This window comes from Rana temporaria, chromosome 3 (genome assembly GCF_905171775.1).
Source record: "Rana temporaria chromosome 3, aRanTem1.1, whole genome shotgun sequence".
Classification (NCBI taxonomy): Eukaryota; Metazoa; Chordata; class Amphibia; order Anura; family Ranidae; genus Rana; species Rana temporaria.
In genome coordinates this window covers 352268889-352281134 of record NC_053491.1, presented here as the reverse complement: position 1 = coordinate 352281134, position 12246 = coordinate 352268889, and the positions used below count along the sequence as shown (strand labels likewise).

Here is a 12246-nt window from a genome sequence, read left to right as displayed (position 1 = left end):
CACAGCCTGAGCGGAACGGAGCTGAGCAGATGGAGAAAGAGAGAAAGCCTGAGGGAGATTTCGGTGGGTTTAGATTTACAGACGTTTGATCCAGATACTTCTGTTGTGGGATGATATTGTCACATTTGTTACTTTGTGTCTTTCTCGATGTTTTATAGCTGTTTGCAGGCGTGTTTATAGCTCAGCTGTTTGCCTGTCTGGCTCACATTGACCAGCAAAATTTACTGATAGAACTTTGGAGACGGTTGAAGTTTATATCAGCAGCTACCACAGCACTAAATCACATCGGACTGACCATTCAATTGGATGGCTGCCTTATACCGATCACTCTGACCTGTTATTGTAGTTAAACTGCTGGGACTTGTAGTTCGACATCTTCTCCTGGGGCTCATGGAGAAGATGCAGATTGGAGAAGTACAAGTCCCAATAAGGCTCTGAGGTGGATGGGTGTGGTGGATTGCATGCACCTATCAATCCCCAGGGGGGGGGGGGCAGGATCAGATAACACTGTTATCCGATCCTGCCCCCCCGGGGATTGATAGGTGCATGCAATCCACACCCATCCACCTCAGAGCCTTATTGTATGTATAATCTGCTGGGACTTGTAGTTCTCCAATCTCCATCTTCTCCATGAGCCCCAGGAGAAGATGGAGAACTACAAGTCCCAGCAGTTTAACTACAATAACAGGCTCTGAGGTGGATGGGTGGGGATCAGGCAGTGCACGGGCTGATGACTTTTACTGTGATGTATATGGAGGGAGCGTGATGCAAATCAGGACTAATGTAAAGGAAGGTGCTATAATGTATTTTAAAGGGGGCTGCAAAGTAAAGGGGTGGCTGTGATGTAAAGAAAGCTGTAATTTAGAATGAGGGCTGTAATGTAAACAGTGGGACTGCAATATAAAGGGGGGCTGCCATGTAAAAGGGGGCAGTGTTGTATATTATGGTTGTATTGTAAAGGTGTACCATAATGTAAAGAGGAGCCCTGCGACTTGGGACTGGAAAGTTGCAGGATAAGTCGGACCCAATGAGAACCGTTCATATCTGTGCAACTTCAAGTCACAGCGACTTCGAAGTAGTCCCTGCATTACTTTTGTCCCACTTTGATGTGACTTGAGGTCCATAGACCTCCAGAATACACAGGCATTGCTTCAAGTCGCTGCAAAATCGCTGCAAAAAATTGTGGCAGAATCTTGCGACTTTTAGGCTAACACAGTCTGAAAGTTTGATGCAACTTAAAGCAATGCCTGTGTATTCTGGAGGTCTATGGACCTCAAGTTGCATCAAAGTGGGACCAAAGTAATGCAGGGACTACTTTGAGTCGCTGTGACTTGAAGTCGCACAGATATGAACGGTTCTCATTGGAAATCATGGGGTACGACTTGTCATGCAACGTTGAAGTCCCAAGTCGCAGGACAAGTAATGCAGTATGTCTGCAGTCTCTGGTAATCTTGTGCAGTATGACCGCAGTCTCTGGTAATCTTGTGCTGTGTGACCGCAGTCTCTGGTAATCTCGTGCAGTATGTCCGCCGTCTCTGGTAATCTTGTGCAGTATGTCCGCAGTCTCTGGTAATTTCGTTCAGTATGTGCGCAGTCTCTGGTAATTTCGTTCAGTATGTGCGCAGTCTCTGGTAATCTTGTGCAGTATGTGCGCAGTCTCTGGTAATCTTGTGCAGTATGTGCGCAGTCTCTGGTAATCTTGTGCAGTATGTGCGCAGTCTCTGGTAATCTTGTGCAGTATGTCCGCAGTCTCTGGTAATCTTGTGCAGTATGTCCGCAGTCTCTGATAATCTCATGCCCATTTAGAGTCCTTCATAACTAACAGTGTAATTTTTTAGTTTGTTTGCGCCGATCTGTAAGGCTGCGCTGTATACCATGATTTGTGATGCTGGGGCTATATACTCTGTGCTGTGATGCTGAGCTGTATACTCCTGACACTATGAGTGGAAGCAAGTGGAATACAGGGGACAAAGTGGGTGTATTCTATAGGGGGTGTGGCTTATGAGAAGTGGAAGGTACCAAATGTGGAGGGGCGGGGTCTTGCGCCCCCCCATCCTAAAACTTCACCAGCCGCCACTGATTTTCACCATGGCTTTGATGACTGTGGATCAGTGGAAGCCATGGCTTGTCTGTGTCTACTATATTAGGATGACTGATGTATAAAGTGCAGGATGGAAAGCTTGTCTTGGTTTATGGGAGAAGATATTTTTGGTTCCTGATTCAAACCTGCATTTGAGATGTGATGGGGAGGTAGACACACAAAGGTCCTAACTCTTTAAAACCAGGAAATTTGTATTGCCACTAGGCAGGAATGCCTACAAAGCAATCTCCAGCCATTTTGATTAGAGTAGTAAAGTCTTAAATTCCCATCTGGTTATTTTCTTTAGCGCAGTGGATTGTTAAATTCCTACCTGGATATTTAGAGCAGTGAATTGTTACATTCCTAACTGGTTATCTTTGCTTGGAAGATCTCCCATCTTTTCCTGTCTTGGAGATACAACAGGATGTGGCAGCGAATCTCACCATAATTAGGGCAATTCCTGTCTTCGACAGTTGTGACTGGAATGTGTATCCCCATTGGATGATATCCCCTCACCTCTTGCTCTAGTGAGAAATTTAAATTGTCTGTCACCTTCTGTCATCCTGAGAGTGGTCACCAAAACAAATTGAGGGGTAAATCCTCCCCAGCAGGAGAAAGAAAAAAAAGCTTGACAGAAGATCTGACCCCTCACTACTTCATCCGAAAATACAAAAAAAATTACCTTACTGAAATCTGTTTCTAGAAGTACAGTTAGAATTTTTTTTTTAAGGCTAAGTTCACCTGTAAGGTAAAAATAATAAATGCACATATTTTTGAAGGAAAAAGTGCATTCATTTATTTTTTCCCACAGGTGCAATATCAGGCTCCTGCACACTCTCCTTCCAGCTTTTTGTCCTGCTATCTACCACCGTGTGAGCTTTCAATCAGACAGCTGGAGGAAGTGTGAAGGGGGGGGGGGGGTGCTGGTACATCTTACATGTTACACCCTAAATACGGGTGTAACATGTTCTAAAAGCTGAATTTATCCTTTAAAAAACTTGAGTTAGGATATGGAGATCTGTGAAAGAGCACAGTTTCCGTTTATCTATGGGAGTACCACATGCCCTTGTATGTCAGACTGGTATTTTTCTGGTGATCATGCAGTTTTTTGATAAAAAAAAAATAAAAAAAAGAGAAATGTATATATTACAATTATAAATATATATAAAAGTTCCCTTAAAAAATAATTACATTATAAAGGGTGAGCCCATGGCATTGAGGTTTTAGATCATTATGGTATTTCTAAAGAAAGGGCACATCAGAAGCTATTTCCTTTCATATGGTCTCTTTAGCTGAAAGTTTGTACAGAGCCATACAAAACATTTATGAAGGGAGATCTGTCACATATCTATTTAGCTCTGTTAAGAGGTTTTCTTTTTAGCAGGGCAGCTAATATTAGCCTGGCAAACATGCAAAAAAGGGGCATACAGTTCCACTGTTTGGCTGGAAAAATAAAAAGGACATGTTTATATGCCATATTATTTTTTTTTTTACCTGACAAAACTAAAATTGTTCAATTGTAATTTAGGTCTATAATATAATAAAACCAATATAAACAGAAACATTTTATATTCAAAAAGCTCTTGTGATAAACTATTTCATTCAGAGAATTAGACCTAATAACTTTGATGACAATGATAATAATTTGATGTATGTACATTTCTCTCTCTTCATGCAGCTGGGAAGCTTCTTCCTGAAGAATCTTCAGCTGTCTCTGAGCGGTTAGTAACTCCTGAGAAGTCCGTTCCAGGTCTCGTCTCATCTCTTTGTTTGTTAGTCTGAGCTTTTCATTCTCTGCTTTCGTTTCATACTTGTCATTATTAAGTTCTGTACATTGTGTCTCCAGCTGCAACAAATTCAGAAGAACAGGTCAATAAGAAATGCTTTAGCAACCACAAAATACTTAAAATTGAATATATTGGAGAATGCAAGGGTCGCCCAGATCCTAGTGGATGGGAAATTGCCAACAATACAAGATTTGGGACCGGAATATAAACATAAATGGCTACAATACCATTAATTGGCTATATATATTGCAACAAAGATAGAACTACCTTTAATAAATAGACCAAAAACAAAATTTGAACAAATATTAACAGATGAACAAAAGCCAACTAAAAAGTTATCTAGTATATATGCCCTATTACTCTCTTCAGGATCCCTTAGAGAGTTAGCAGGAATGAAAAACTGGGAAAAGGATATAGGAAGATCAATATCAGAGAATGGAAGAAAATATTTGAAATAATTCACAAAATATCTACAGCAAACAAATATCAAGAAAGAAACTACAAACTAGCAATGAGATGGTATTGGACCCCTGTAGCGTTAAATAAAATAAATAGTGGACAAACAGATATTTGTTGGAGATGTAAGACAGAAAGGGGGACTATGGACCACATTTGGTATGATTGTCATATGGTATGAAAATTCTGGAAAACAATACATGAGATATAAAGAAAAAGTGTCAGAAATAGAGATACCTAATTGTTATCCCTGACATTAGAATCAATAAAGAGTATTAAGAAGGACATTTTTCATCATATGACATCAGCAGCTAGAACAATAATAGCCCACAATTGGAGAGAAAATAAAATCCCAAGCAAAGTAGATTGCATATGTGAAGTGAATGAAATACAATATATCGAGAGACAGATAAGAGAAGAAGGATACATTAATAGTCAAATGCCAGAATTATGGCAAAAATGGGATGGATTTCAGCTCTCAAATAGAATAAAATAATATTTATAAGTGAAAAATCAGGAAGAACATGAAGGGTTAATGTAAAGGGAACATAAAACGAGTATACGGAAAGGGAGAGAATAGAGGGGGTTACGGTCCTTCCCCCTTTTTTTGTGTGGCTGATATTGGATGAATGCGTGAAAGGATCAATGTGAATGCAAGATAGAAGAATATATGGAGGCACATATTGTAAGAAACTTTTGATAAATGTGATTGATTAGACTCTATACATTGAATAATGAGTAGGAATAGATATATAATGTGATAGAATCCTGTTTTCAATAAAAACAAATAGAAAACAAGAAATGCAAAACGAGTGACAGCGAAGAGACTGAAGCAAAAAAGAATGGATAGACATCACATTCCTATTTGGAGATTTTGTTGTTCTGATTGCTTTTCTGGCACATTCCTGAAATTGTAATTCTCAAATAATAGTAAAGAAACAACTGTGAAGTTCAGTGTTGTAACTCAATAAATACAGGACCTAATTTTGGACCAGAAAACTATCTTGATGGCCCTCTAATGTCCCGATAATTCTGAGTGGAGTGGAGTGGACCTGGCCAAAAGCCAAAGTAGAGCTGCTGATGACTAAGCAGACACTGCTCAATGCATTTTATGAGCTTGCTCATATGATCTTTGCATTAAGCAATGTCAACAGCTGCTTTGTTGCAGTTTATTTTTTACTAGGGCCTCTCTATACAGAGCATCCTGCAGAATTGTATGTGTAAAAAGTTTGGTAGGGATACACAGATAACAGTTTTTTAAGACCAAGTACGAGTGCCAATACTTTTTCTCAAGCCAATATACCAAATACCAATTACTGCTTTTTTCAGCCCCCACCGTTATGACTTTTTTCAGTGGTTCCCGTGCTCAAAATCTGACTTTTTTTTTCAATGCACTGCAGCCAGCCTGCACATATGTGAATCGGCTCCATTAAAGCTATCGGTTTTAGTAATTGAGCATTTGCACAAGTAAAAAGTACTGGTATAAATGCTTAGCATCGGCACCGATACCAGTATCTGTGCAAAGCTAATTTTTGGGTAATGTTACAGAAAGTGGTTTTAAATTTGCATTTTGCTGGTCTGATTTCTGTTACTTTTCAATCATTTATTTATTCTATGAAGTATTTTAGTAGGATGATATACAGGGTGTGTCATTTATATGGATACACCTTAATAAAATGGGAATGGTTGGTGATATTAACTTCCTGTTTGTGGCGCATTAGTATATGTGAGGGGGGAAACGTTTCAAGATGGGTGGTGACCATGGCGGCCATTTTGAAGTTGGCCATTTTGAATCCAACTTTTGTTTTTTCAATAGGAAGAGGGTCATGTGACACATCAAACTTATTCGGAATTTCACAAGAAAAACAATGGTGTGCTTGGTTTTAATGTAACTTTATTCTTTCATTAGTTATTTACAAGTTTCTCTTTGTTTATAGCCATTGACATTTCGCCGAGGTTAACACGTGCGGAGCGGATAGAAATTGTGTTGATGTCTGGTGAACGCAGTAACCGGGTCATTGCAGCAGATTTCAATGCAAGACAGCCTACGAGACCACCCATCTCCCATGCTACAGTTAGCAAACTGCTTGCTAAGTTTCGTCAAACTGGTTCACTGTTGGATTTGCCAAAATGTGGACGCATGAAGTCTGTCACTAATGAAGAAACATCAGTGGCTGTCCTAGCTTCATTCAGCAAGAGCCCACAGCGTAGCACTCGCCGCATGTCACTGGAGAGCACATTGAACACATTTTATAAGTGGTCAGAAACTTGTAAATAACTCATGAAAGAATAAAGTTATGTTAAAACCAAGCACACCATTGTTTTTCTTGTGAAATTCCCAATAAGTTGGATTCAAAATGGCCAACTTCAAAATGGCCACCATGGACACCACCCATCTTGAAAAGTTTCCCCCTCACATATACTAATGTGCCACAAACAGGAAGTTAATATCACCAACCATTCCCATTTTATTAAGGTGTATCCATATAAATGGCCCACCCTGTAGTTTATTACAGTATAGTATTCATTTCATTTATTTAATATTAATTGCTTTATTTGATAACTTTATTGTTTTTATTGTGTCTTGTTTCTGTTCGTTATTGTGATTTTGTGTTGTCTTCATTGAAATTACAGTAACTATATCGTAATAATTTCCCTTTGGGATTAATAAAGTATTCTGAATCTGAAAGTATTGCTGTAAGTAGGTATATTTCAGAAGTGGTGGGAACTACAGCCTCCCCCCCAGCACCCCCTAATTACATACCTGTGCCCCATCTCTCTCCAGTGATGTCCTAGAGTGCCTAAGCCATCCAGGACACTCCTACTGATTGTCTGCGGCTATTAATCAAAGTCAGTCAGACAATCAGGGGAGAGAGGGGGTGGGGTCTGGTTGGGGCTGTGTGTCTCAATGGATACACAGAGCTCTGACTTGGCTCGGGTGCCCCCATAGAGAGTTGCTCGCTGAGGGGCACTCGATGGGAGGAAGGGGTCAGGAGCAACAAAGAGGGACCTGAGAAAAGAAGGATCTGGGCTGATTTTTTTTAAACAAGTCTTTACAATTTAAGTCCAGAGCCAGCGGCCAGTGGTTGTCATCTCTGCACCCTGAAGAAGCTGAGTAACTGTTAATGTGGACGTGCAAGCTCCATTCATCTTAGTTTGGCGGGAGGGCACAGTTGGGCATCTTCGCACTGGGTACCAGAAAGCCTTGTCCCAGCACTAGCTGGCTCAAAGTTTATTTGCATTATCATCTTTAAATGTTACAGGTACAGTTTTAAGAGTAAGGTTTTCATGGTTAGGCTAATGCCGTGTACACATGATCGGAAATTTCAACAAGAAAACTGTTGATTTTTTTCAGATGGAATTTTGACTCAAACTTGTGTTGCATACACACGATCACACCAAATTCCGACCCTCAAGAATGCGGTGACGAACAAAACTACGACGAGCCGAGAAAAATTAAGTTCAGTGCTTCCGAGCATGTGGCAACTTGATTCCGAGCATGTGTAGAATTTTTCTCTGTCGAAATTGCATACAGACGATCGGAATTTCCGACAAGAACTTTTCCCATCGGAAAATTTGAGAACCAGCTCTCAAATTTTTCTTGGCGGAAAGTCCGACAGAAAAATTCAGTTGGAGCCTACACACGGTCGGAATTTCCAACCAAATGCTCACATCAAACTTATAAGGGATAAGTGTTGGGAGGGTCAGTGATAGACTGGTTAATATTAGGGGTTGGCGGTGTGGAGATTTAAGTTAATTTTCCACTTGCTTTAATTACTAAAAATGACTACCTGGCATTAGATTCTTGATGGCAAAAAAAATAATTGTATCTAGAAGCCGCATGTACTAAATGCTGGATATGCACATGAACTCCAGGAAATATCGATGAGAGAGCACCACTTATACTCCATTGCCTTTCCCATCTTCTTTTGTTTGTTTTTTCAAAAATTCATTTTATTTCAATTTTCAATATACGGTAGTATAAGCATAACACTTGTCACGTAAAAACACAGAAAAGGAAAAAGGTAAAAACACAAAACATGAGTGAGTCAGCATAACCCAATAGATAATAAGGATCTATGTCAGGGTAAGAGCCCACAACAGTTTCACATAAACAATTAGTAATAATATCATATGTAACCGACTACGGTATCCAGAGATATAATCAACCCTTCACAGATGGAACTCACAATTTATACTGACACCGAACCCTATCACATCATAACATAAAATGCTACATACAGTAACATAGTGTTGATAACAAAGAGAGACAGTTCTCACTCAGATGCAGTAAATGCATCATTTACCCATCCTCCCCACACTTTGTCAAATTTTGATGGAACCCCTCTACTGGCATATGTAGCCTTATAAAGATATAGGGCTTTATTTATTAGAGCTTTCCAGGCCATGATGGTCAGAGCATGAGATTGTTTTCCAAGAAAGGATAATGCTTTTTCTAGCCTAATAGAGAAATAATATTAGGAGAGTTCAAATTACCGTTGTAGGGGCCAAAAGGTCAACCAATCCCAGCAGGCAAATTTCCCCAGAAGAAATTAGGTTTAACATTGTGACAACATTTATACATTTTACTACATTGAACCAAATTTTTGCAAAATTTTGAGTATAGCCTCATATAAGACTTAATAATAAATTAGCAAAAAACGTACCATCATCCTGATTGAATGTAAAACGATTGAACCAAGTGAACCCATGGTGGCAGTTGCTGATGCTGCCTAAACCCAAAAATGGTCACCTGGAAAGGGGATTGATTGGACTATCTCGGTACTGATAATATTGATATTGACACGTATAGTATCATAAAAAGTATTTATTACATAAAATTAAACTACATTAGAAAATACAAGCCAGACCCCACCCAAGTACAATAAATTACTGCTAATGGGTGACCCCGAGAGGTTTCTGTTGTGGTGGTGTGTGGCAATATCCTCGAACGGTTTTGCGGGTTCAACCACTTCTTCAGGAGGAACTCTGTGTAGCAGATAATACAATAAACTGACGAATAATAATAAACAGCATACATACAGTGATACAGAGTACAACATATATAAACATTATGTAAAATCATTATTTGAGGTCCACGGCCTTAACTGGATGAGCAGGTATTCTGAATCCAAATAAAGATTGCACATAATGTTTATATTTGTTGTACTCTGTATCACTGTATGTATGCTGTTTATTATTATTCGGAAGTTTCTTGTATTATCTGCTACACAGAGTTTCTCCTGAAGAAGCGGTTGAAGCCGCGAAAGCGCTCGAGGATATTGCCACACTCCACCACAACAGAAACCTCTCGGGGTCACCCATTAGCAGTAATTTCTTGTACTTGGGTGGGGTTTGGCTTGTATTTTTTAATGTTGTTTAATTTTATGTAATAAATACATTTTTTTATGATACTATACGTGTCAATGTCAATATTATGAATATAGTCCAATCAATCCCCTTTCCAGGTGACCATATATGGGTTTAGGCAGCATCAGGAACTGCCACCATGGGTTCACTTGGTTCAATCATTTTACATTAAACCAAAATTGTTGTATTGTCATACAATCCCAGAATATTTGAATAAAATCTGCATGGAAATAATTACATCGCCAAAACTAGGTGATTGGGAGGGGAATATTTTAGCCAACCTAGCAGGGGTTAAATAAATTATGTGCAAAAGCTTATATTGAATAAGGTGGTCTCTAGCGCCTTTCCCATCATTAACTTAATTTCTTATACTCAGTATGAGATATTATTAACCAAAAAGGCTAAGCTACCCTCTTTAGCTCTCTGCCTTGTTTCAGCTCTGCCTTCTTTTGGAGGACTATTGGGCAAAATGGGACCGCAAGAAAAGCTTTTAATGGACAAATAAAATAAGTCTTCTTATGTAACAAATGACTAGACCACGCTTAGAGAACCGAGATAAGCAGCAGCAGAATAACAAAACACACAAAAAAAACCTTGTATGTACAGTATGTCAATTAAGATACTTGAATTGATGCAAACAGAAAAGATAAAATTGAGAGGATTATGTAATCAGCCTAAATTGGTATAACCGAATTGTTGAGAGATTTTCCTTACAGTTCCGTTTTAAAAGCATGGTTCATTCTTGTCTAAAAGCACTACATAAAATGTACAAAATGCAGACAGCTATATTTGCATAAACATGAAAACAACAGAGAAAAGAAAAAACCTGCAGATTCTTATTTTGCCATCTCTGTGACATCAAAGAGATTATTTAACAATGCTGAAGGCTGACGAGACTTTACTGAATAGTGTAAAGGGCTAGAAGTTCAAGCCATAATAATTAAAGTGCACCTGTCATGTAGAGGTGAAGCATGGAAGGGGGAGGTCACATATGCAGCCATTGTCTCCCCCCATGCAGCCATTGTCTCCCCCCCATGCAGCCATTGTCTCCCCCCCATGCAGCCATTGTCACCCCCCATGCAGCCATTGTCACCCCCCATGCAGCCATTGTCACCCCCCATGCAGCAATGTATTCCCCCATGCAGCCATTGTCACCCCCCATGCAGCCATTGTCTCCCCCCATCCAGCGTCTCCCCCCATCCAGCCATTGTCACCCCCCATCCAGCCATTGTCACCCCCCATCCAGCCATTGTCACCCCCCATCCAGCCATTGTCTCCCCCCATCCAGCGTCTCCCCCCATGCAGCCATTGTCACCCCCCCATCCAGCCATTGTCACCCCCCATCCAGCCATTGTCACCCCCCATCCAGCCATGTCTCCCCCCATGCAGCCATTGTCTCCCCCCATCCAGCGTCTCCCCCCATGCAGCCATTGTCTCCCCCCATCCAGCGTCTCCCCCCATGCAGCCATTGTCTCCCCACCCCATCCAGCGTCTCCCCCCATCCAGCATCTCCCCCCCATGTATCCAGCGTCTCCCCCCATCCAGCGTCTCCCCCCATGCAGCCATTTTCTCCCCCCATCCAGCGTCTCCCCCCATGCAGCCATTGTCTCCCCCCCCATCCAGCGTCTCCCCCCATCCAGCATCTCCCCCCCATGTATCCAGCGTCTCCCCCCATGCAGCCATTGTCTCCCCCCATCCAGCGTCTCCCCCCATGCAGCCATTGTCTCCCCCCCCATCCAGCGTCTCCCCCCATCCAGCGTCTCCCCCCAATGTATCCAGCGTCTCCCCCCATCCAGCGTCTCCCCCCATGCAGCCATTGTCTCCCCCCATCCAGCGTCTCCCCCCATGCAGCCATTGTCTCCCCCCCCCATCCAGCGTCTCCCCCCCCCATCCAGCGTCTCCCCCCCATGTATCCAGCGTCTCCCCCCCATGTATCCAGCGTCTCCCCCCATCCAGCGTCTCCCCCCATGCAGCCATTGTCTCCCCCCATCCAGCGTCTCCCCCCATGTATCCAGCGTCTTCCCCCCATGTATCCAGCGTCTCCCCCCCATGTATCCAGCGTCTCCCCCCATCCAGCGTCTCCCCCCCATGTATCCAGCGTCTCCCCCCATCCAGCGTCTCCCCCCATGCAGCCATGTCCCACTTACCTGCATCCCCGCTGCCGCCGACTGTGTCATACGCCGGGAACATTACAACTTTGAATCGCTGTAATGATTGGCGCTGCGTATAGACACTCCCCCTCGCTCGGGATTGGACAGTTCACCCGAGCGAGGGGGAGTGTCTATGCGCGGCGCCAATCATTACAGCTATTCAAAGCTGTAATGTTCCCGGCGTATGACACAGTCGGCGGCAGCGGGGATGCGGCGAATGGCGGCGGGATGCGGCGTCACGGCGACGGCGGCGGCCGCGGCGGGGGAGGGGGAAGTATTCTATTTGGGTATCGGGGGTATTTGCGGGAGTACGAGTACTCCCACAAATACTCGGAATCGGTCCCGATACCGATACTAGTATCGGTATCGGGACAACCCTACCACACTGGAAGAAAAAACACAA

At 42.1% G+C, this 12246-nt stretch overlaps 1 protein-coding gene across 2 annotated transcripts in view; it reads right to left on the bottom strand.

Annotated features, from left to right (window-relative positions):
* CRACR2A (calcium release activated channel regulator 2A) overlaps window positions 1-12246 on the bottom strand; it is a 200725-nt gene that overhangs the window by 52617 nt on the left and 135862 nt on the right. For both annotated transcript variants that reach the window (XM_040345184.1, XM_040345185.1), the window contains exon 8: window positions 3739-3926. In XM_040345184.1, the coding sequence (XP_040201118.1) occupies window positions 3739-3926 (188 nt within the window). The remainder of the gene's footprint in view (window positions 1-3738; window positions 3927-12246) is intronic.